This window comes from Euwallacea similis, chromosome 3 (assembly GCF_039881205.1).
Source record: "Euwallacea similis isolate ESF13 chromosome 3, ESF131.1, whole genome shotgun sequence".
NCBI lineage: Eukaryota > Metazoa > Arthropoda > Insecta > Coleoptera > Curculionidae > Euwallacea > Euwallacea similis.
Window position 1 is genome coordinate 4,944,719 of NC_089611.1, and position 25,450 is coordinate 4,970,168.

The following is a 25,450-nucleotide window of genomic DNA, read 5'->3' on the forward strand; positions in this document are numbered from 1 at the left end:
TTGGAAAAGTTGAATATGATAATACACATTATCTCTAGACTGTTTTTCAAAATGCTCTAAACTCTTAATGTGCATTAATCCCATCCACTTTTTTGCTGCTTCAGCCGTAATGCCAATATACAGGGCGTCCGAAAATCGGCAGCAACTTCTAGTCTGTGAACTGAAAACTTTGAGATTTATTTCTTGTTTACAGAATTAAAAAAAGTAGTTTGACATCCTCTAGAATGAATTTTGGCATAGGGGAAGTTTAGTTGAGCCGGTGTTTTATCCACGCAATGTTTCTGGGACGTTCTGTACATTTGAAAACATACGGAAATGAAAATTAGCCTAAGAATAAGGAGAGCAAAGAAGTAACATGCTCAAGCAATTGAGTGTACCACTTGATAGATACTTAAAGCTTTCCTTGGAACATAGGCTTGACTTCTCCCCCTAATGCTATGAACAAACCACCCTTTTGCCATTCCTTAGACCTCGTTTTCACCCCTGTTTTACATTTACACGATTTTTGAATAGACCATATCGCAGGTCGTCGCCTTCTATCTGGATATAACTTCCACCCTAATTAGCCGCATTGTGCCCCTCATATCGCACTCATCTCTGTTTCTGTTCCGCTTTTGACGTCTGGTTTGCCGGATTGCAGATTTGTTTTATGGCCTTTAAACTGAACAGAAATAGCTGGTCCGCATTTACCCTCACTCCGCTAACACAAAATGAAATTCTCTCCGGGGTTTGATGAAATTTTTCTACAACTGTCAGCACTAAAGCACTAACTGCTCCCATTCTTTTCGAAACTCATTACGTAAATTAGAAGTCTTCCGACAAATCTAACCTCTTTCCTTTGCTGCTGACTACGGGAATTCCCGATTCAATAATCCTAAGTAACAATCTGTTGTTCATCTTACCTAAAACCGTTTGGACGTGAAAGAGATCGGTTTGTGATCTATAAATTAGATTTTTTCGATTGTCCGAAAAAGCTTCGCCAGTAGGTATATTAAAGAAGGTAATTCGAGCCTTAAACCTCAATTTGAAACTTCTTAAAATTGGGTTTTAAACTAAATCCAATTACATAGCAAAGAGCGCCCCTGGCAAGCGGAATCAATTACTAGGCCTGCTGGTATCAATCCGACCTTATCCGAGGCTTTTATTTTTCCATTTATCCAAACCAAAAGTTTTTTCAATTCCCTCACGAGGTTTCGGTGGGCTTTGTTTGATCTTATCGTTAATCGATAATAAACTTCCCCTAACCGGCAGAAGGTAGGTACTTCTTTCGTCCAAAAGGAGAAATCGGAAGCTTTTTCTCTCAAATCGCATGAGATTTTTTAACTATTAGCCCGAAACGTCTGGCTTTCGTAGAAAATATTTTCGATACAAATGAGGACAACATAACTCCCCCTACAAAACGAAACATCGATCCTTTGTGAAATGGGCAAAAAGTATATCGGATCAATTAGGAATGTTTATTTTACCGTAACAAACCAACTCGACGGCAGCTTACGTCTTTCTATTATCCCGAAATAATAAGCTCAAGTTCCGCTATTTGCTTTGATACTTTCCTTCGATATTCTTATTTTATATTGGACAAAAGCGAAAAGGAGTATAATAATAAATATTTCAAAGGGAAATCCTATTTTCATAGGTCAGTTCAGTTTATAAACGACAATATTTTTCCTTCTAGACCACTTGTAAAATGAGAAATTTCAAAAAAATCTTATCCGTTCGGACATCTTAGCTTGGACGTGACAAGAATCACTTCCTTTATGGAGATCTGTGTTCCGTTTCTTTCGGGCTACTCAAAAATCTGGTGTTCTGACAAAATGGTGGAGGTTTCCACGTTCATAACGCGACATGTAAGGCAAAAAATAAATAAAATTAAAAATATTTATATTCTTTTGCATGCTTTATTCCTCATTATAAAATCTCTAGTGTGTGCATGGAACTGAAACGTAGCGACAGGTTTCATTACGATTCACAAGGTAATCCCAGGTTCATAGGCTGTATCCAAAAATAGATCCACTCTATCGACCTTTATAGCGATTTTAACTAATTCTTTTTCACTTCCATCTGCCATTATCCATTCTCATAATTCGGTCAAATGGAAAAGCCGGGGATTTCATTAATGAATTGAAAAGTAGGCTCAAACACAAATTAGAGCTGTATTTTCGGGAGTGCAATTATCAAATACGAACAAAAATAATATCAGTTTGTTGCATAAAACTCGTCCCAAAGTTCTTCATTATGAAAATACAGGATGTTAGAGTTAAAGTCTTTTTAAAAATTTATTTCACAACTCCTTCATTTTTTGAAATGTTAATTTGAAATTTTAAACGTAAATTACTCTCTAGAAGCCACCCTATTAAAATTCCCCACTTGTAGTGAAGATTTACTGAGTGTTACTTGTTCCGGAGGTCAAAATCAAAGCCAGGTCAAACTTTATTGTCTCAGGTCCTCGACCGACTATTTATCGTATATAATAATAAATCGTCGTACTTACGTGCAAGTTCTGAAGAGAAAACCTGGTAATTTGTCACCAACCCATGCCAGCAAAAAACTTTCGTTAGCATCCTAATAAATTGAAATGGCCACTTTTCGCGTGTGTAGCTTCATCCTCATAAAACGTGCTTTATGGAATTTGTGACCGAAGTGCCCGCCTTCGTCCTTTAATCCTCAACCTCAATAAAAATAAGGGAACTGAACATCAGCCGTCTTAACTCCCTGACCATTAACTTAATGTAAATTTTATATCTCAGATGTACGCAAGGGACTGGGGGCACTTACTTCTAATGCTAGACCAACGGGGAACGGGATATTATATTAATCACTTTTCCGCTAGCAAAAATGGTAATTGTCGGTGTTTTTGCTAAGAGCGGGGACATTAATCACTGTTTTTATTTCTGCATGTAAATTAACGTTTATATGGATACTTAACGAGTTGAAGGGCTTTCCAGGATATAATAGTATGAGTTTTCGGCTTTTGGTAGACAGATTTGATAAATTACGTTTACATATCAATTATTGCTCCAGCGACACTTTTCTTGGAAAGCTCCTAATTTTCCAGTTTTCCTAATACTCTCTTATTTCGTCCATAATGTCAACCTGAAACTTTAATAAACCACCTGAAACTTCCTTTCCATCAGGGCCGATGTGTTTCCAACTCTTTAATTACGCCGAGGGCTCAGGATGTTGTCGTTTAATATAAGTTTTAAACTCCTCACATTTTAATTACTATGCCGAGGAACTTGAAGTTTATGAAGAAAACGCCCATTTATATGGCAGGAATTCGTCCAGGAAGTTAACCATCTCTAGGCATCCCTCTTTCATAAAATAAACGACGTCCTTTTGATTAAATTCAGTAGCACCAAACGAAACGAAACCCCTGGGGTATTCATAATATTCCCCACATTATTGTTCTCAAATGTAATTCCCTTCGGTTCAAATATGTAGTTTAATTAGTTATTCTGAACGTATAGTTTAAGTTCGGGTTGCACGTAAAATGCATATAGAAAACGTTCCCATGTGAGGGATTTAATTGAATTTTAGTGTAGAGCCGGATTTATTCATTTCGGTGACGATTTTAAACCAGAAAAGAGAAGCTTGTATTGTCCATCAAATGTTGTTGTCCTTTTGTTCCACTATAGAGGTATAATGGGGAGATGAAAATTCTCCAAACCGGTTGCAATCACTTTAAAACAGGGTGTCTATTTAGCTCAAATCAGTCTAAACTACTGGTCAATTTAATGTAGATTTCTGCTTCAGTTACCTCACGTTCAGCTAGGTGTGTAATTGAATTAAAAAATTTAAATTAATCCGTTTAGATGCGGCTTGTTCGAGCTATAATAAATTACATTAATTAATGCGAGAGGTAATTACAAATAGATTCAGCGTTATAACAATTCAGGCGATATTACTGATTCCCTCAAAGGTAATTACCTTGAATAATGTTGGGTGGATACCAACCAGGTATCATTCTTGTTAACTTCCACTTCAAACGTAATTAATGAAGCTGAGAGGGCCAATTTTTACATAATGCGCTGATGTAATTATTCTTCTTATTGATTTAAATTCAGTTGATCGTTGATGATCCAACATTGATCCTTATTTGTATCATCATCCCATCATCATGTGTTATTCCGTGACACGAATTTTGTACTGTTGATAATCCACGCGTAACATCTACATATAGATGACACTTTACTAACCAAACACTGAATCTTGATCAAAAGCCTTAAACAGTATGTCGTAATGGAAGCAAAATTCAGATTATCTTAAAATAAAGAAGACATTTTGCCCAAACCTGCCCATTTTGAGTCTTAAAATAGATTGGGGACCTGTACGGTGAGGCCCTCGAGAAAATGGGAGACGTAGAAAATTGGCCCTTGGTGATACCTATTACTCTTAATACGGCGCATACATGTCCATAACATAACCCTATGTACAATTCCTATTCATTATGCTATGAGTTATGCGCTATTCAACGCGGCCTAAGTGAATTTCATCATCAGAACTGGCAATTTTCATCCTCTAAGTAGAAGGCGAAGTAGCGAAATAGGCGAAAAATTGATGGTTCAACAGCTGCTTTTTCTCTTCCTCGAGTCTCGATTTTTGCATTAAAAATTCTGAGAGTAAAAAAAAAGTCAAAATATTTACTTGCAAATATAAAAGAGTCAAATGTAATAAAATATTAACTCAAAAAACTCCATGCATGGCATTGGCCGTAAATTGCATCGTCTGATACGAAGCCTTCAGAGAACCACACCATGGAGCTGAAACCGTTTTATATGAAAAAACCACGGTATTCAAACCTCCTGGAAACGCGTTGAAATTACGCAAATGCCCACAAGAATTACTGGGATATTTTGGATAGCTATAGGGATAGATATATAGGGTGTTTGGTAACTAGTGCAGGATACTGAATAGAGTATTAGACGAAGTCATTCTGAATTTATTTAACCGAACGTACCTATATACCAAGTGTTAGAGTTTTCCTGATAATTAAGTTTTTAAAAACAACACATTAATCAAAGAATAACAATTTATTGTTTGTATTGTCAAATAAACTTAAAAACAAATAAAAATCAATTGCAATAGTGTCTAATGACATTCTACAATCAAATTCAACCAAGAACCTTTGCGTTTACTTTTACTTTTACGTTTACTTTTCTTTTTTGTTTTTTCAAAATCAACCAAAAAATCCCCGAATACTCCTTTTCTTGGCATTGCAAACTAAAATATAATTTTATAGTAATAAATATTATTTAATGCAAATATACAGGCCGTATTATAACTTATAAAAAATCAAAAACCCCGAATATCTGAAAAATTATCTTAAGATAATAAATGGCTAGTTTAAGTTTTGGCGAATGCGCTTGGTGGATACTTAAAAGTATTAAGATTAATTGCCCTCATTTTTAAAACGTTTCTTAAGAAGCTTTTCATAAGAACTGAAAGACCATTGCCTAAGGAAATCTTTAAGAAATTTGAATTAACATGTACCTAGACGATTAAATAAAATCCACATTTGAATTTGACTCTTTACTGTACTACAACCTAGGAAAATCATATTTATGAAATTCTAGGTTAGTAACAAAACCATTTTAGATTTTATGGTTTAAATAATTTAAACAATCTATTCATATCTAATAAAACGTTTAACAAATTTTTGTAATAAAAGGGCTTGTTGATCTTCTGCACTTCAATAATTGTAAACAGCACGGTCATCTTAAAAAATATTAAAAACTTAATTATCAGGAAAACTGTAACACCTAGTATATAGGTATGTTTGGTTAAATCGATTCAGAATGACCTCCTCTAATACCCTATTCAGTATTCTGCACTACCTACCAAACGCCCGGTGTATGTACATAAATCAACTATCTTCTACAAAGCGACAGTGTAGTCTCATTCTAAGCACACCGAAGTAGCCACAATGGTACATTCTGAGTGAAACTGAATGAAGACCCCTTTCTCCGGATCATCCAAACTCATTTGTCCTCATCAAAGAAATGCTAAATGAATATTTTGATTCTCTAAGTCACTAATACAAATTATCCAAACATGTTCATGTAGCTCATATTAAAAATTCTGTTTTCAACGCACATGTTACACCATTAAGATAAAATGATGATAGGAAGCTTGACAACACAAACATTACTTAAATCGATGGCAAAAACGAAATAAAGATCCAACTTTCAACGGTGAAAATATTGATCGTATCAATCTGACCATTGCAGCAACATGGGGGGAACAACACGGGAGAAACTTGATAAAATTTATTTTTTCCAATTAATTAAATTCAGTAATCTGAGATGCTAAACCTTCATATGAAACACTGGAGTTGCCTGAACTAACCTGGAGCCCGTAACCAGAACTGACTTCAAATAAATTTTATAATAGCCTGAACGTGAGGAAATAGATCAAAGTTTAATGAAATTGCCTAACACCCTGACGTGAGCCGATTAAATAGAAATGAACTGAATGAAGCTTTGATGAACATTATCTCAAAATGCACTCAGTAACGGGACTTAAAAGGCCAATTAGCATTATCGTGGCAATGCCATACAGATTGTTAATGATGAAGTATCTAATTTAAGTAAATCAACCTATTTTACTAGCACAACAAAGACTTAAACAAGACTCCTCAACGAAACGATGTGAAGTGAGTAACCGGAAATAAATTTAATGAGGTTTTGCAGTACCCTAAAGTGAACCGAATAGCAATATTGAGCGAAATGAGTATCTTAGATTAGACTCAGGCACCACAACTGACATGGAACATAAGGATAATAGCAAAGTCTGGTATCAGGTATGACGTCGTACGTATACGTAATTAATTTCTAATCATTACTGATTCTGCAGCCAACACATTGGATCTCCGGTTTCGTGGTTGGAAATACATTACCATACCGGTTGTCTAGTCGCTGCCAACTTACGAATCCATTAGTATTAATTATTTACCTAAATATTAGACAAAATAAAAAAACTGACAAGATAAATAATCACAGTCAATGCCGAAAATACAATAAAAAATCTTCAAGAGTGCGAAGATTTATTGTGACAACTCGTGGAAATACCACACAGACTGCTAACGTCGATATTTGCGAAGATATCAGTGGACCCCGCAGCAGAATTAAACTGAAGAATTTTGGCCAAAAAGCTCACTATGCACTGAATTAAATTAAATGATGATGGATGTGTTAAGGAATCACTTGGATACCTTATTCGTAATTGAATTCTGGACTGCCATTGCTGATTCTACATTTAACAAATTACTTCTCCGGTTTCGCGGTTGAAAATGCATTACCAAACTGGTTGTCTAGCCGCCGTCTAGTTACGAATTCATTAGTTTCAATTTGCTAACCTGAACTCCACAACAAACCCACGAGAACAAACGCATTAAAAACCGAAAGGCCAGCCCCAACCCGCCCCACCCCGCGCAAATTTTCAATTCCAGATTCGTAGTCCGGCAGCAACCTTCCATCATCAGACCTTTATTTCGCCACACTTGGCGCTTACGCCTCCCCAGATAACAAGGTAATTAATTGTCTTGACAAAATGATTAATACATCGGGGAAAGCGCGTTATGCTTAGTCCCAGAATCCTCTTAAAGCCGAATTAATTACGATCTACCACCCTCCGACGGAGCGAAAACCCCAAAATTAAAGTTGGCCCCCAATTGGTAATGCATGATATGACCGTTATCCCCGCGATAACTTAGAGGGGTTAATAATTCATATTCCCTTGATTTATAAATCGGAAATCGAAATTAAGGTAATATTACCACGATTAGGTCGGATTCGGATTACTGTTCCCTCGATCATAAACCTTTAGTATTAAAGGGGAATTACCATAATGAGGAACAAGGACGCGTTACCGTACTAAGCCAGGCAATAATTATTCAAACTGTAGGGTTAGACAAAGAAGGAGAAAATCACCCAAATCAAATCCGGCTGCTGGGAAAACAAATCATTGGAATCTCGATCATTGTGTACGTGCTAACCCCAGCGAGATGTGTCTATCATGTTAAAGTTTAATGGATAGAGAAAACATCACGAGGGAGAGCTGACATTGATGTACCATTACAATGCCATGTTATCGGTTTATCTATGATATGTCCGGTCCGAGCTATGGTTTCACCCTTCGTTTGCAGGACAAATCAAAGAAAATTGTGGGGATTTTGGGGATGAGACGGTTTCTTGGAATGTCTGCCCGAAGTTGGCTAGAGAGAAACTTAAAGAGATTCCTTTCAAATTATCATTATTTGCGCTAAAGAAGTATAAGATCTTAAATACTTAGAATGGAATCGAAATTGCGTTGCTAAATCCTTAATAAAGTGTCTTTTATTATTAAGTTTAGTAATGGCGACATTTATGAAATGGGGATTTGGAAGTGATTGATAGTAGGGAGTTCATAACTGATATACGAATTTCTTGATACCTCGAAAATGAAAAAATGAAGACGGAAAAAACATATGGAAAATCAAAATTATAAAAAAAACTGAACGATGTCGATAACTCAAAAAAAAACAAATCCGATGTCTCCCTTATGTTGCCTTCATACATTTCCGTGTCTATGTCAAAGATTTAGTCCTCTTCGAACACAAAATTCCCACACACTTTCCTAATCAGCTCACACATGACAGACAGTTCTAGATTTTTCGCAGTTTCAGGTTTAAATGAATAATACTGCTCGATGAGAATTTTAATTTTAGGTGTCAGGAGGGGAATAATACTACGTTTCAAATATGAAAGTCACTGTGATTTTTGTGATTTTCGTGGATAATAAAAATGTGAATTATACATAGTATTTACTTTACGGTAGTGTTGCTCTAACTGTTTTCGAGGTATATCCGTTGAAGCTTTTCGAGTAGACAGACTGTAAAGTAAGCTCTACTAAATCTGCAGAGCTTTTCATTTCATATCTCTCGCTTGGAGGCCTGACATGTTCGTCGTCCTTCACCTTATTGAAAGACGAGCGGACTCAATGCTCGCTGTTGCAAACTCCCCTCACATCCACTATCAAAATTAATTTTGTCGAAAGGCATTACTGCAATTTGCTCTTATTCAAATCCGGAACAACTCATTTCTCAAAAAACAAGTCCCATTCCCCATTAAATAGGTTTCCCTTCCCCGTTAAACAAAAGAACCTACAGGAATTCACAAGCATCAAGCTGTTCGTTATTATCTCGCAAGTTATCGCCAGTCTTTACACTCCACTAAGAATGTCTGCTTTTTTATGCCCCTCCTTATGCGTAATGCGGAACGGTGGCTCCGGGATTTTATTTTCTCAATTATCCGAGCGTATCCGTTTAATTCAACCGATAATTAACTGCTGAGGGAACTTGTTATTTCCAGTTTTGAATGGCAAACCCATTTATCGAAGAATAATACGAGAAAAATTATTCGACTGTCAAGTTAAACATCGTTTGTTGATTAATTCCCTTTTTTAACGCGAGTGTGTTTCAAGCATTCATGTGTAATTGGAAAAGAATTAATTAATTTCGTTACTACAGAAGGGCTTTCGTGATATTATTTGACGATTCGTGACCTACATCCCTCTATTGAGACTAGATAAAATAATTCCAGGTGCACAAAATACCCCATCAATTCATTATATCAACACGATGCCCCAATGACCTCGAAACTTTCAAACACCATCCAGAAACTAAGCCGGAGTATTAATGCTGCTGCCACACCCTACTCGAACATTTGTGTATTTCCAATCATTAAATTCGTTAGAACCCCAGGGCATTAGTGCATTCTGGCATGTTCGCAGGATGGAGGGCCCTTATAGGGCCCCCTTGACCCAATGCGGTCCAGTGCATTTATATAAATACTCTCGGGTTGATTGGAATACTGCAAGTATTTGAAATGTTGCTCAAATTTTACTACAGATGGACAGGAATTATCGGTGTTGGTGGATAACTTGTTACCTGTTTGTTTGTTAACGAGAAGCTGAATTTCGATTGGGTTCATAGTAGGATTGTTAAACAGAGTTTATGTTGTTAACTAGTGTTAGTGGTGCTTCAAAATATTGATGCATTAGGCAACACTATGAATGAAAAGGTCGAAACTAGTATTTGTTTCCATGATATGATGGATCCAGCTTTTGCGTGTAGACGGATGTATGCACTTTGAATTTAATGGAAACTAAATACAAATTTGTGTAATTAAAATTACTTTTTAGCTTCTGACCTGGACAATTTCTTTGAGCTAACGATACCACTATTTCGAAAGTTTTTATAGAACCTCCAGAATAAATTAGGGCAAACAACTTCGTCAAAGATGCGGGAAAATCATGATTGGGTTATAGTTTTTGATGTCCAGGAAGTCGACTCCGTCATCAGATATAAAAGTAACAAATTCTTAATGAACGTCTATACTAAAATTTTCATCCCCAATCAGAAAAGTGCGAAAACTTCTTGAAGAAGTTGATTCTAAGAAACTTAAAATTTGATATATTTTCACAGTAGATATCAAATTCTGAACCAAGTGATTTTAAAAATATTTCGGAAAAAATTGAAGACAAAGAGCGAGGATATCGAAGACCCCGAGTTTCATTTACACGTATCTACGTATCTCTAGATTAAAGTTATGCAAAATATGGAAACAAATGGAGAATTAATTTGTCAAGGTTATACCTAAAATAAGTTAGAGGTTACACTCATATTCCTGGATTAAGATGATTAATTTCTTTTTAAGTGTCGACTCCTTTTAAGTGAAATTCCGCAAGATATGGCAAGATCCAGGCTCGTATCATCTTTGTCTAAAGAAGTAAATTAATTGCATCCTTTAATCAGAAAGTTTAAACCCTTCTTTTTATGCAAAACTGAGTAATTGAGAGAAATGAAACCATGTTCCTGTTAATTTAACTTCGAAACTTGTCTGGTTTTAATTACTCAAACTCAAAAACCCCCAGCTAATGAAGAAAATACAAATTTGGATTGCCAACAGCACTTCAAACTTACGGGTAGTTAACTGAAAAGCTGGCCATCTCGTGCCTCAAAAGGATCTCTGATTTATTTGCTTTGTGCATAACTGCACGACAAATGACAATGCCCTTTTGTGTTTTATTTCAGATTTTACAGTGTGTAATGTATATTAATACAAGGAAGCAGGCACTTGTAAATGTTTAATATTCATGAAACTCCAACTAAATCTATACAGCAAGTGTCTGAATTATTTCCTGTTTCCTTCGTTCCCTGCATCCAGACCAGTTATCGACTTTCCGGACGGCCTCAGGCCATTCAGAATGTGTTTCCTTAACCAACAGACTTAGTAATTAAAACAAGCCTTGGGAAGTTTCAGTAAAAAAACTAATGTTTTTTTGCTTCTGCTTTTTCTTCATTTTAATTGCGTTTTATTAAACCTTAAGCTCGTAGGTCGATTACTTCTTCAAAGCAGCAGGCAAATCTTTGACGAGAAAGGAAATTAATATCAATCTTGATAACCTCATAAGCAGCAAAAGAATAAAATTAACCCCGAAAACAAAAGCTCCATAAAGTCAATTTTGCCGGAGAATCGTAATTAGGAAGATTAGCCTCCATTTGGGCAATATCATCAGGATTCTGTTCCTTCAAACGGACTGGAAAATCTTCGGGTATTAATCAAATATATTAACTTAGTAAGATCATTTAGTTGATAGCGGCAAGGCTAACAAATAAAAGTTCCGGGAGCTTTTTACGTCCAACTTTAATATTTTATTAGGATGGATTGCTTGTGATTTAATGGATTCCGAGATGCTTTTATTTGCCCGAGTGCTTAGTCTTAATTAATTCGTAAATTTATCGGTCACTTGATCAAAAAGTGTTGGTACGAGAAGATAAAAAGTTTCATGCAGCGAAAAGCTTATCGATACCACATTTCCAAATATCGGAAATGTGTTGTCCGAGACTCCATTCAATTCCGCTTTTAGCGCTTAAACTCTTGTTATTTCTGGCAAGTTTTCCAATAAAAACTATCCTTAAGAAAATAAGGCCAGCGGGTCATGCATCCATTGTTTTCCTTCATCAGGGTCTTTTGTTTTCTCACAACGTACCGAGATGAGTTATCGACTTTCCGAATGGCTTTCGGCTGTTGGCATTGCGAAATTTGTGTGGGGAGCTTTTTACGTCAGCAACTTAGATGAAAACCAGTCATTTGCGCTTCTGGAACATCCGTTAAATGTTATATTCGGATGTCACAAAGGGGAATAATAATTCGTCTTCCATGGAGTTTTATGAAAAATTGCGAATTTCAACGGTTTATCACTGGTTCTGTTTCGCGATTATGTGAATGAAACTTTGACCTTCCATCGTACTTTAATTACATTGCGTTCAACCATAAGGATCTTTGATTTGGAAAAATCCAGAATTTTTGCACTTCTTGTTCATTTTTTGTCGTTATGGTATGAGATAGGTTCCATGAAATTTGTAAAGAATGTGGAAGATTAAACTTGAACTTGTAATATATCATCGCAATTACGAAAAAGTATGAATTCAAAAATGTAAAAATTCGAGATGGTGTTCATAAAAGAAAACAAAATTGATGATGGTGGCTGATAAGTGAAATGTCGGTTTTCAAATGTCTCGCTAAATAAGCTGAGGAAGAAATAAAAATCGTTTTTCAAAATTTCAGTTTTTTTTAAATTCCTCAGAAAGTCATCGGAAATTTTCAAATTCTAAAACAATATATTTTTGAACTTCAGATTGCTTTCAATTCAGTCAAGCAGCTTTGCCTCAATTTAACTGATCTCGTGTCTCTTATCGTTACCGAAAGCCCAATTATTAGGGGAAAATGTACACTCTGTGTATATATACATATATTCAGGGTTACTGGTAATTCGACGTATTCCTTTGGGGAGGTGATAGGGCATGAGGTAAAGAGTAAATTTAACCTATATATGCATATTCCAAAACTCACTAGATTTTGAGTTATTTCATTTTTTTTTAATTCATAATGCAAAAGTTTCCAGATATATTTCATTCCGTATGGAAGATCATAATATTAGAAAATGATCGAATAGCGAAAATAAAAATATCTAAAAAGGATTCCTTCAAAAATCCCTCTCAAATCATTAAGACGCTGAATTTAAAAAAATGGAAATAACTCAAAATCTAGTGAGTTTTGAAATATGCATATAGAGGTTTAATTTATTACCTATCTCATGCCCTATCACCTCCCTCAAAGGAATACGTCGAATTACTAATAACCCTGTATATATTAGAGTGATGAGGGGTGAGAGTATTCTAATGCCAGAATTAATTTTATTATAAATATTATTGTAGTATTAAACCGAAGAAGTATAAGAACATTATATAACGTTAAAAAATTACTGTATAAAGTTAAATTGAATGAAAGTTTTAGTTATGACCAGGAATCGAATGGATCCGGCCGAAGAAGCCGGAATTTATGCTGATTCAGATCAGATATTGCTTCTCTCCACATTTTGCTATAAAAACCAATTAAACCATACGCACGTGACCCACCCATGCGCAAGATTACCGTTTGTTTGCATATTCATGTATTCCTTGTTATTAACAGAAAGTTTCGGGTTCGCTAATTAAAATGTAAAAAGTTTGGAACTTAGATTAAACGGCAACATCGCCGTAATAAAAGAGGTTCGCTCGAAACTCGCTGGGAAGGAAAAATAAGTTGGTAAACTGAATTTTAACAAGAAGATTTGTTGCTAATCGTTCAGGGAATGTTTGCAAAAACACTTTTTAATTTGATTTGGTACATTTATAAACCCGGGGCTAAATTGTTTCCTGCCGCAGTTGACCCTTGTAGCGCAGACCCCTGCCACTTTAACATATTAACTTAATTATTGCACTGTTTACCGGAAATGTCAGTCGACCTCAAGATTTGCCTACAATTAATTAAGTCAGTATTGTATTTGTGTTTCAAGTTTCGAAACACATTATTAGATCGAGTGTCTGGTTAAGACCGCAACGCTAAATCGAGTACAAATTTTGGAGTGCATTTGAGGGCAAATGACTTGAAATACTAATTGATTGGGAGCGTCTACAAATTCCAAGCCAGCGAGTTTGCGAAAGCAATAAGTCTATGACCTCTAAGTGATTTTTAAATCTCGCACGTGCCATGAGTACCTCTTAATCGTTGAGGCTTTTAATCTCGTTTTTTTCAATATCTGTTTCATCGCAGCATCGTGTAATAAAAATCCCTCCTCCCTCATAAAACTCAAGATGGAGAAAGCCATAAATCGTGAAAAATGTCGCCCTATTTATCTGTTCGAAAGGTTTATAGCTCGGCTACTTAACTTCTAGAACCCACGCGTTGCCTTCGACGTAAACGGCGGTAACTGCCTGAAAACTAAAAACTTATAAATCTTAAGTTTAAAGTTGCAAATAAATCGCGACTTCTCAAAGGCGCGGAATTTATCGCCCTCGATATTTATTCAATTTTAAACTACTTAAGGCGATGTCTATCCGCGCGAGGCTCGGAGATAAAGGATTTACTACAAAAAGATTTTATTTGGATTGAGGGAGGGTAAAACGGCCTTTTGAAGGCCCCTTCTGAAACAGTATCAAGAATGGTTTGAGAAGAAAGCTTCTCAGTCTCTTAAATGAAAATTTGCTTCTCAAATCTGGAGTCAGAACTTGGCAAAAAGGGCCGTTTTGAAAATATATTTACAGTTTGGCCGCTGTTTCAGATCTGCTAAATTAATTACAAGTGGAAAGAGATGTTACAATTGTTAGACGAATAAATCCAGTCCAGAAACAGATTTTAAAATGGATATTCGTGACAGAATGTGTTCAAAGAACTTCCGCTTTAGCCGCGAAAAAGAATGTTACATCCAAATAACGAGCGAAAACTTTGCCTTTCAAATCTTACACATTCAATAATAAAGGGTTGAGATTTGAACCCGCTATTTCACGACCTATTCAAACCTCTAAACCAAATTAATTGAAGCTCCATAAAGGTTTCCCATTTCAAAACTTAAGAAACTGAACCCCTTAGATTTTGGACCCTGGATCCATAGCCTCTAATACGGGAATTTAATTGGATAAAAAGCAAAGTATTTGGAATACGAGTTGGAACGTCACTCTATAGAGACTTTAACATGAACAATGAACAAAGCTCCAAAAAACATCGTCCCCTGAAGAAAACATCGTTAGACGATCAATCACTCTTTGTCTCTTAACAAATTCAGCAGCCAACCGTTCATCCGGTCCGAACCAGTTTAGAAAAACTAACTAAACCGTAATTATTTCCCGCAGAGAGACGCGAACCCATAAGACAACGGCCATTAGAAAATGGAAAAACAAAAAACAATACATCACCGACTCAGTCCTTTTATCCATTTCGGCGCTACGTCAAAGCCGTCTGTCAATGATTTATGGCGGAAACTCAATCGGACGGAGCTCATGATTAACGCAATCCGACAGGGAGGCCTACGGCCACATAATCGAAGTTTGATTGGCCAATAATTGTTTTGTGTTGTAACCGCAGAAATAATCAGCCTATTCGGGAGAGATGTTCTGTGCCTGAGGGTGATTGTCTACTATTTTAATATGCAAGCAGGCCGCTTTAGCCCAGAATATGCTATAATTTATTCTTAGCTACAGAATAGTCTATAGAGAAGCGGAATACTCGAAATCGCTATGCATTAATAAATAATGATGTGGGAGGTAAGAGCGAAATGATGCATGTTATAATGCATAATGGCAGAAGCATTTTGTCGCAACATCAACGCAATTTTGTGTTGCTGAAATTTACACTGACTTATGTTTGCGTAAAAGCTGAAGAAATTAAATGGTTGCAAGGAGGTACGTGGGACCCTGACTCGTCCCTTTTTAATGTTTCATTTCCTGTTTGTGGAAACTGTCAGCGTAATCCATAAATTTTAATGTTCTAACATTAAAATACTGGGTGCCCTAAGCAAAACTTAGATATAGTACTAGTGCATGTACCAATTTCAACTTGAATTAGGAAATGGCTGCTCAGCGACATTCCCAGCAGCACAGCTTCTCTTTCTCGATAGAAGGATACAGTCCTTCAATTTATAAAGGAAAAATACTTTCTCAAAATTGTCTACTTTTAATACTATAATTGTTTACCCAAAATATGCGGAAACACGTGCTTTATCTCATAATGATTGCACTTAACCGAACCGAGTACGGTCAGTTGTCGAGTGCGGAAAAAATAATTTTGCACGCATTACACGAGATGTTTCAGAACTATGAGATGAAATTTCTAAGGATTGTTCAGTGCAACAATAGAAAACATATGAGTATAAGAACCTGTGTTCTTAAATGTCTCTCTAAAGCATTATGGCCTTGTAATGCTTTAAAACAGTTATGTGCAAAAATGTGTTTTATCGAGTTTTACTACGTTTTATTTTCCTTTGTTTCTACAAAATAACACTACACTAATTGTTCAAAATGTCGTTTTTGAATTTCGTCAGGACAACATTGGATCAGGAGAGTTCCGTGGCCTCCTAGGTCACCCGATTTAACAGCTTTAGATTTCTTTCTGTGGGGACATGTAAAGTTTCTGGTTTATAAAACGCCAATGGAAACAGAACAAGACCTGATTGCACGAATTACTGCAACATTTGAAGTCGTTTAAAAGGATCATCAAATTTTTACCCAAGATCGCAAAAACGTCGTTTAAACAGGTGCAATGAACTTCAAGGACTAATTTTAAACAATTACTGTAATGTTATTTTGTACAAGTAAATTAAAATTAAACGTACTAAAACTTGATAAAAGCATTTTTGCACATAACTATTTTAAATCATCATAAGGTCGTAGCGTCGTAAGGAGACATTTGCGTATACGAGTTCTTATACTCAGATATTTTCAATTGTTGCACTCAACAATTCCTAGAAGTTTGAACCATAGTTCTGAAATAGTTTGTATGCAAGATTTTCTTTGCAAGAGTACACTTTGTTGCCTTCTGTATATTAGCCTGCTTTAAATTCTTTAAACGCACAATTGCGAAGAAAGTTTTACCACACGCATCTCAACGGTCACGACTTAATATTATCCACAAAGAATTTTCACACTGGTCACGTTCCACTTTCTTTTTGCGTGCAGTAAAGTGCTACTTTTAGCTCGCAAATGCGTGCGTTAATGGCACTTTCCAGCGCCCTCGTAAAAAAATGCTGAGACAGATAAAACGATTTGTACCCTTGTTTTGGTTTTTAAAATATTTATAACTGGCTGATAAGAGGTTTTACGAACCTTTCTCTGACTGAAAATTCTCGGGGATTATTTATTCAATAAAAAATGACTCTCCATCAATTTACGGCCACCAAAACATATAGGAAAACCATTAGAGCATGGCAACTTCAATTACAAACATGGCAGTTCTACACCAAATTACATTTCGCTATGCCAGAAAGGGTTCCAGAATATCGAGTCTGCTGTCTGATTATATGCAGTTACAGTGAACGTGCATTTTCCGATTATATCTAGCCCTGATTTAGTAAAACATCATTAGAGATAATTATGAAATGGCAATGATAAAACTGACAGAACGTTCCGGTTTAATTTAGGAGCTATTAATTAGCATGATTACCGATCGTTGATTCTGATTAAACGGTAACCTGCGAATTTACTCTTGCATTAGATGGCTGGTGCATCCGATGTGTATGCGATCGTTAATTTTAGTTGAGAATGGTCATTATTCATTGATTGAAAATGTGTAATAATGGAAAGAAAATTAACGGGAAGGTGAAAGACTTTAATACCGAAAATTTACTGATTTGATTTAAGACAAACGCCTATAGTAAATGAAGGAAGTTGTCGAGCGATTCCACGTGTAATTTGGGGAAGCACGATTTTAGGGCATTCAAGCCTATTGGCCATAAACCAAGATTCCCTTTATCCCATTCCTCCAAATCCCTTTTATTGGTCTAAAGACGAATCACATAATATTTGCCGCATTTATTACCAATTTACCAAAGCCTCTTATATCCGAAAAGCTTAATTTTATTTCCAGAGAAGCCTCTAGGGGATATCCTCCACTATAATGCATATAGCCTCCCCTAAAATTCTCACACTAACAAGTTTCCTTCTTATATGTTCTGTTAGGCATACACTTTCTTGGGGACTCTTCAATAACTCTACGACAAATTCACCTTTAGCGACCAAAAAACTCCTTTTTATCGTCAGAAATGCGGATCACATACATTATTTTCGACATCTATAACCAATTTGCTTTCGTGTGTTACTCCCCAATCCCCACGGTTTATTCCTGCAGGAGTCCGCAGTATAAATCCAAAGCTCAAATAGGGTCATCGATGGAGATGCTGCTAGAATTGAAATATTGGGTGGTTTCGGGGTAATAATACGGTAGTTTTTAGATAGGAAACGTTTGGATATTGAAGGTGAAAAGCATGAGCGAATGAGTAAAACTTGGGATTGGTTATGGATTTTAATTGAATGGAATTGACGATATCGGCTATTCCCAATAATCCCAATGAATGGAAATGAAGTTATTAGTGAATTTCAAAGGTAATATTTAAACCGGTTTGTCATAGCACTCATAATTGCAGATCGTAAAAAAAAACAAAAATTGCAATTTTCAGTGTTTTTATTAATAACTGTGAATTTTTTATCATCCAATGTATTCGCCCCATCAATGGAAAACTTCAATTACTCACAAAAAGAAAAATATTTCTTTAAAAATCTTAAGGCCACCATTCATCCAAGACATCAAGACTTTAACCTCCTTAGACACCCGTCCAATAATCAGCTGCGTTCTCGTGAAAGTTGTACCAAGCCGACCGATACAGAGTGTAAGATTTTAAAGACATTTCAGTATTTTTTTATCCAAAACACCCCTTAGATGAAAAGAATGGAATAATTTGGAAAATCTGCAGCCAATTGAGTCGCCGAGGTTAACCAGATTTTAGATTTGAAATGTTAATACACTCGAGGTTGAAGATTAAGCTGAGTGGAAAAAATGTGGTTTCTTCGTTCTGTTGTGACTACCTGCGACACATCTATACATAAATTGCTCAGTATCAAGAAAATTGAAACAAAACCGTATTTTACCTTCGTCGTTAGAGTTGTTCATTTTGGTGACACTAAATAAATTCTGCCACTATTTTTTCTCATTTAGAGTTTATAGGCAAATAACTCACACCCCGAATGATGGATTTTTCCAAATTGCAAACTAAATTACATTTTAAACAATTCCCAAACAAACGTAAAATTTAGTGCGATGGGGATGGTATATACAGTCCATTTTGAAAATAAATAACCGGTTCCAATTGCACCTAAATCATACGATGTTTCAATGCCATGTGTTGTTTTGACAAATAAATACACAGAAAAATAAACAAAGAATTAAATTTCATATGACCAGTATTGATGCGAATTTAAAAATACGGTCTCAACTGCATTTCATTCTTTGTATATTTTTACACGTGTGTGTTACATGTACCAGAATATGCGTATTTTGGTAAACTTTGGATCGACAGAGTAAACAGGGAATTTTATAAATTGAAATTTAAATTTGCGTGGGCCCAGATTTAATGGATTTGGCATTAATGGATTTGAACCCCGTGGCAAATCCTCTTAGTCCGTTAAAAAAATTCCTGGACGGAAAAGTGGCCTTCCAATAGTATTATTTTCATTTGAAAAGAACCACACCGGATTAGTCAATGTTAAATCATTTTCCGTAATATACCTTTTTGTCTGCTTTGATGTTATTTCCAGGTGAGTGATGAAAGCTTTCATTACCCCCAGGCACCTGATGTAAATTAGAAGAACTTTTAAATTTGACAAAGAATCAAGGTAAACGTGCCTCTTGTTTTAATGCAGAACACACGAAATCAAATCATCCATCAAACAGGAAAAAGAGAGAATATTAATTTTAATCAAAGCCGAAGTTTTTTTTTCATGGAAAATGGATTTCGGCCCTACCAGTTCATTTCCATCTCTAACCGGCCATTAATCAGCAAATTTCCATTTCGAACTCAGTCCAAATTAAGGTTTTCAGCATTTTTGCAAAAAAAAATGCTTAAAACGTTTTCCGAATAAAAGCACTCTATGGGCATCTTTTGATTTCTGGAAATCAACTTTCGCGATCTTCTTCCATGATTATTATGTAGCCAGTCATTGTAGGCACGTTTTACGTCACAAAGCGGAATGATATATTTGGGCAAAAGGACCTGCTTAGATCTCTATTCTTTGTTTTCATTTTCCATTGTGCGTATTGTTCTTAAACTTGAAAGATGTCGTTTATGGCTGGTGAAATGCTTTGGTGCATTTTAGATATTTTGCTCTGATGGTTTTTGTAAAAAAAACTGTTTTGATGAATGGTAGTCATCCATTTTTCCAGAAATTTTTGGACACACATTGTGTGTGTCGTATGCACCAGAAGTTTACCAATTATTACCCATTAGAGAGAAGAAAACTTTTCCCTTGCCGTAATTTGGAACAGAATCACGTATCTTCCAGAGACGGAAAAATCTCTAGAGACTCGGTTTTCAATAGTAAGATTTTAATCAGAACTGACTGTGATATAAATTAGTTTTAACCCAGAAAATTCCTTTCAAAGAGTGTGATTGTGATAGTAAGAACTTCCAACTGTGACCTGTTCAAATTTCTTCAGGTTAGTTCGACTTAGTCTAGATTAAAAGTTTTTTTATATGTTTGTAATGCTTTTCTCCAAATACTAACGAGAATGATTTCGACCTGAACTAACCTAACGAATATAACGAAACCTGGAACACCTACGAAGAATGCAAAAATAGGCACTATATTGGTGAAAGACAAATGCCAAAAGTTCAATTATCGGTCCGCAAAATATAAACAAGAAAGCACACATGCTGGCGGACTTCGTATCCGCAAATTAACCAGGTTGTTCTGTGGGCCTGATGTGTCGACTTTTCTGTGGACGCAGACCTCTTCGACGATAGAACTCATTATTGCTGCACCGAACATCAGCAAATCGATCAAGGACCGAAAAGGGAAAAATTTTATTTAGAACCGGAGTGACTACCAAATTACATCATTCCAGATCGAATCCAAAGTGTAGTGCAAATGGTGGAAGCTCGATCGATACAGGGGCTCCCCAAAGTGTTGATCACAGATGAGGAAACTGCAAGAAAATGAGACTCAAACACACGAAAATTCGGCCGAAACGATCCTGAAATCTTAGACTAATTCAATTTGATTGATATTGTATACAAATTGTTTCGTATGTGTAGTACTAAATTAGTTTCGATTTACGATGATTGAGAGGTTTTTAATCGATCATTTCACGATGCTCTCAAATGATTAATCAACCGGTACCTTCAAAGCTCGAAGTAGAAAGCTTCAAACCATTATTACCACCTTATTTATTTTATATTGCGAAAGGAAGAAAGTTCCAGCGGGGGAGAAATCTCTCCATTCTTAAACATTTAGCACGTTATGAATTAATTAACATCTAAATATAGTCCAATTTTTAATCATTTCCTCAACCCTCAACTTTTGGTAATTTGCCCTTTCGTGAAATATTTTCCGAATCGTTAAGAGGATTAGGGTGGAATGGAAACAGGGCCCAAAAATACATTTCCACTGTTAAACAAGAATTGAATTGGGGAAAGCTGCTTAGCGGTGTTTTAAAACCTCCGAATTTCGACGGAAATTTTATATTTCATTGGATGAGTTTTGTTCTATTTAAGAAGTGTGAAAACCATCACGGGAACGGTCTGCATAAGTTACATGTTAAGCTCCAATACATACGAAACAAAGGCTCTTTTGCTTTAACTCTCTTGAGCAGCACTGAAAATAAATGGAGCATGAACCTTCAAAGCTTCAAATACTTCAGGCTTACCTGTTATCGATCATTAGATAATCCGATCTCAAAGTTTGTCCTCGACCACTTCATCGAGGGCACGAGCGCCTCAAATTTAATTTTGTTGCAGTTTTCCCAAAGTCGATGCATCGGAACTGTTGTCCTCAACTATTTAATTAATGTCGGACAATAAACAACGAACTCGAGCTTTTTATCTCTTGTCCTGCTTTACTCAAAGGGCTCATTACAAACAAAGGGCGCAAAGATTTACTTTCGTCTCTGTCCTTCAATGGAGCTTTAACACCACGCTCAAAGGGATTGTATTAAGTTTAATTATGTACTCTGTTTTGTTGGATAGCGGAAAGAATCGGGTTACTTTGAGTTTTGTGTACAACTATGCTTTTGACTGAATATTCACTTATTAGTCAAAGTCGCAGATATTGTGCTCAAAACTGATATTTTACTAGATTTCCCTTGGATTTTCTCAAATTTCGTTAGTCGCTTTCCCGACTCGAATACTCTCACTAATTTAAAAATTGCCAAGACTTTGTATCTCATCCCAAAGGGAAGTAAAAGTGGACCTTTTTCTTTGTACACCACGTTCTTTTAGTCAAACAAGGACATTTACTCTCGATGCCAAAAACCACAAAAATTTCTAGAGAACAAACTTTTAAGGGGTTGAAACCCATCAACTTAAAGCTTCTGTGGTAGGAAGTTAATGTGCTGATCCCCATTTAAAATTTGCCTAATAAATGCGTCCGAAATTAAAAAGTTCCTTAATTTAAATTCCCAAATTTCCAAGTTATAATGTGATGTTTATTAAACGGGAGGACGGGGCATAATGAAGTTTGTTTTGCATTAGACGGGGCTTTAAAGTATCGCCTTGAATAAACACTAAAAGCGCCCTACTTCGGGTTTTCTACTAGAAGAAGGTTGATTGAGGTTTCTAGCTGCGAAATTCTGCTTTTTAGAGCTACAAAATTATAAAACTGCCCTCTAAGGAAAGTAACGTTTTATAATTAAACAAATATTTGATTCGTGATGGAACTAACAGTAACAGAAGTGGTAATGTATGACCCTCGAAAGTCTTCTCAATATGTCACTATCATTAGTAAAAAAGTCAATAATATCACCACTTTAAAATCACCTTCAAGTTCAGTTTGATTTTGTTCAGATTCAATTCGGGCGAAATTTCAGTCCGAACTGCGACTAGTTTTACATAAACTTTATTTACGATCGAGTTTAGGGTAGTTCAGGTTCGATCAAATTAGCTGAACTTCGGAGATAAATGTGATCCTAAACGAAGAATCTTCGAAATCAAGCTGAAGGCAACAGCTTGATTTTGTCCAGATAGGGCAGCGCAACAATGGCGATAGTTTAATCCGAACTTACTGTGAAATCAACCGGTTTTAACTTTAGAAATGTGTCCCAAAATGTGTTTTTTGCATGTTGAAAAATCCTCAGAAACCGTTTGAGGTAAGCCCGATTTTGTTCGACTTATATCATGCTTGAACAAATTCGTTCAACTTATCAAACACGTTAATAACAGAATTTTAATCCGAACAAACTGTGATAAGAATTGCTTTAAACCTTAATATATTTAAAAGTGTAACTCCGAGTGATGAAACGATCTTCAAGGTAAATTTTATTTTGTGCAAATTTAGTGACACATCAGAAAACAATATATCCGAGGGTATTTCAATCCGAACAGATTGCAATGTTTTAAGTTGGTTTTTTCTTTGAGGCTGAGGTAAAGTATAATTCCCTAACAAATGCCATGACGGCGGCAATTAAGAATTATTTATACCAGGCGCCCGCCATTAAGACTAAAAGCACCTACAGAAATATGCATATTTATTAATTACGTCTTAGTTATGTACACTATTTTTCGCATGACCATGGTCCATATACAAAAAAAAAAATTGAATGTTTTTCCAACTGGAAATCGTGCCAGAGTCCTCAGAGCGGAAATTCGACACTAATTTATCGCTGCAGGTCTGCGTATGACTACCTTCATAATGGCCAACTAAGCGATGCTTTTGACATTTTAATATTTTGTTGAATATTTTCACCGAAATTAGCATCTTTTTGCTATTGTGGCGGCACGCAGGATGTAACTGAGCTATTGCTAGGGACGTATTTTCCTTAATTGATTAATACAATAAATAGCATGACATGAAACAATAACAAAGTCGTGTATCGCGCTGCGGCATCCATTCGTTTTTCCTAGCACACATGCACGTACGAAATTCCTAACACACGCGTGTGTTAACATTTATTTTCACCCTCTACTTTATGAGGTTATGTGCAACATTATTATAACAACCTGCGCCAACATGTGGATCTTGTTGATTTTAAATAGTGCAAACTGATTGTGAGTTCGATAGTTCTCACAACATATTTTAAATCGAAAAAATCACGAGAGAAAAGATAGTCCCCAGTTGTTTTCCATCAATATTTATCCAATGAAAGGGAGACACAAGGGAATAGTCAAAATTGAACCAATATTTACAGAACAACCCTCGGACCAGTGAAAAGGTGAAGTGCCGGCTAGTAAAGAAGACGTTCAAAACAAACATATCAAAAAGTGAACATTCACGCGAAATGATAAAGTACGAATTATAGGGAAGTCATATGGGAAAATACAGTTTGAAGTTTACAAAATTAGAAGCTGGATGGAGTCGGATATCGAGGGAAAACTAGAAACCCACAGAAAGTATATCCAAAGTCTCCCAACTTCTTTAATTAAAAATGAGTTAAAGAACTTTTTCAGGTAAATATTGAAAGCATCCCGTTGGTTTAACTCAAATAAGATCATGCTTAGGTCTCATCACTTAATCAAAACGCTTATTAAATGCCATTATTTAAAAATTACCTCTATTTGGACTGTAAAAAATATTCAAATATGAGGAAGCCCTACCGTCTTTTTTCGAAGCATCCACCCCTCTAAGCAGCCAAAGTGCCAAGCAGCAAACTATCAGGAACATTTTACCTCCCATTGCCAACTTCTAACCAAATCGCACTAGTTCACATAATATCACATCCCAAAGCACTGTTAAAACTTGCTCTTAGACCCACAGTAATCTATTTCTAGAAAATCCTCAGTTTCTGCCCAAGAAGGGAACTTGATTGCGTTCGTGCGGAAGAGATGCTATGGACAATTAATTTTTTTCTGGACCACAACGTGACTTCAAGACCAAACAAAACCTTCCGGTGCGGGTTTAAATTCCGCGGAAACTGGAAACTCCCGAGATAACCGCACGGAAATCCAAGCGCCGAGATTTTCCGGGCCCGTAAATATACAGAATCGATCCGAATCGTCAACAACACCGGGGGGATGATCGCCGGTCCATAGCGCCCCTAAGACTGGTGGCGTTTCTCCCCAAAATGCACGATACTCTTCTGCGCATGAATTTCTGCCCTTCGCGAATACCTGTAGGACAAAGAGATTTGCCGAAAACACTGAATCTCACGATACGGTTTTTGTTTCGCCGTACCACTGCTGATGGAATCTTTGCTTCGTGCTTGATGCGAATCGTCAGACGAAGGAATTTCCGTATTTTGTTGGAAAGGGAATAATAAGATGCGGAAGACTCTGGGCTTAATAGGTTTGAAATTAAATATGGAAAACGTGACCGAAGAAATTATGGTGAGACTTCATCCGAGAATAAAACAGTTCGAAATCAATTCGCTGTGGCCTAGCCCACTAACCACCGAAA

The 25,450-nt window shown here is 36.1% G+C and overlaps 1 protein-coding gene across 1 annotated transcript in view; it reads right to left on the reverse strand.

Annotated features, from left to right (window-relative positions):
- LOC136419874 (nephrin-like) overlaps window positions 1–25,080 on the reverse strand; it is a 177,457-nt gene extending 152,377 nt beyond the window's left edge. The window contains exon 1 of the mRNA XM_066406455.1: window positions 24,652–25,080. Coding sequence (XP_066262552.1) covers window positions 24,652–24,730 — 79 coding nt within the window. The 5' untranslated portion in view covers window positions 24,731–25,080. The remainder of the gene's footprint in view (window positions 1–24,651) is intronic.
- Between the last annotated feature and the right edge of the window lie 370 nt (window positions 25,081–25,450).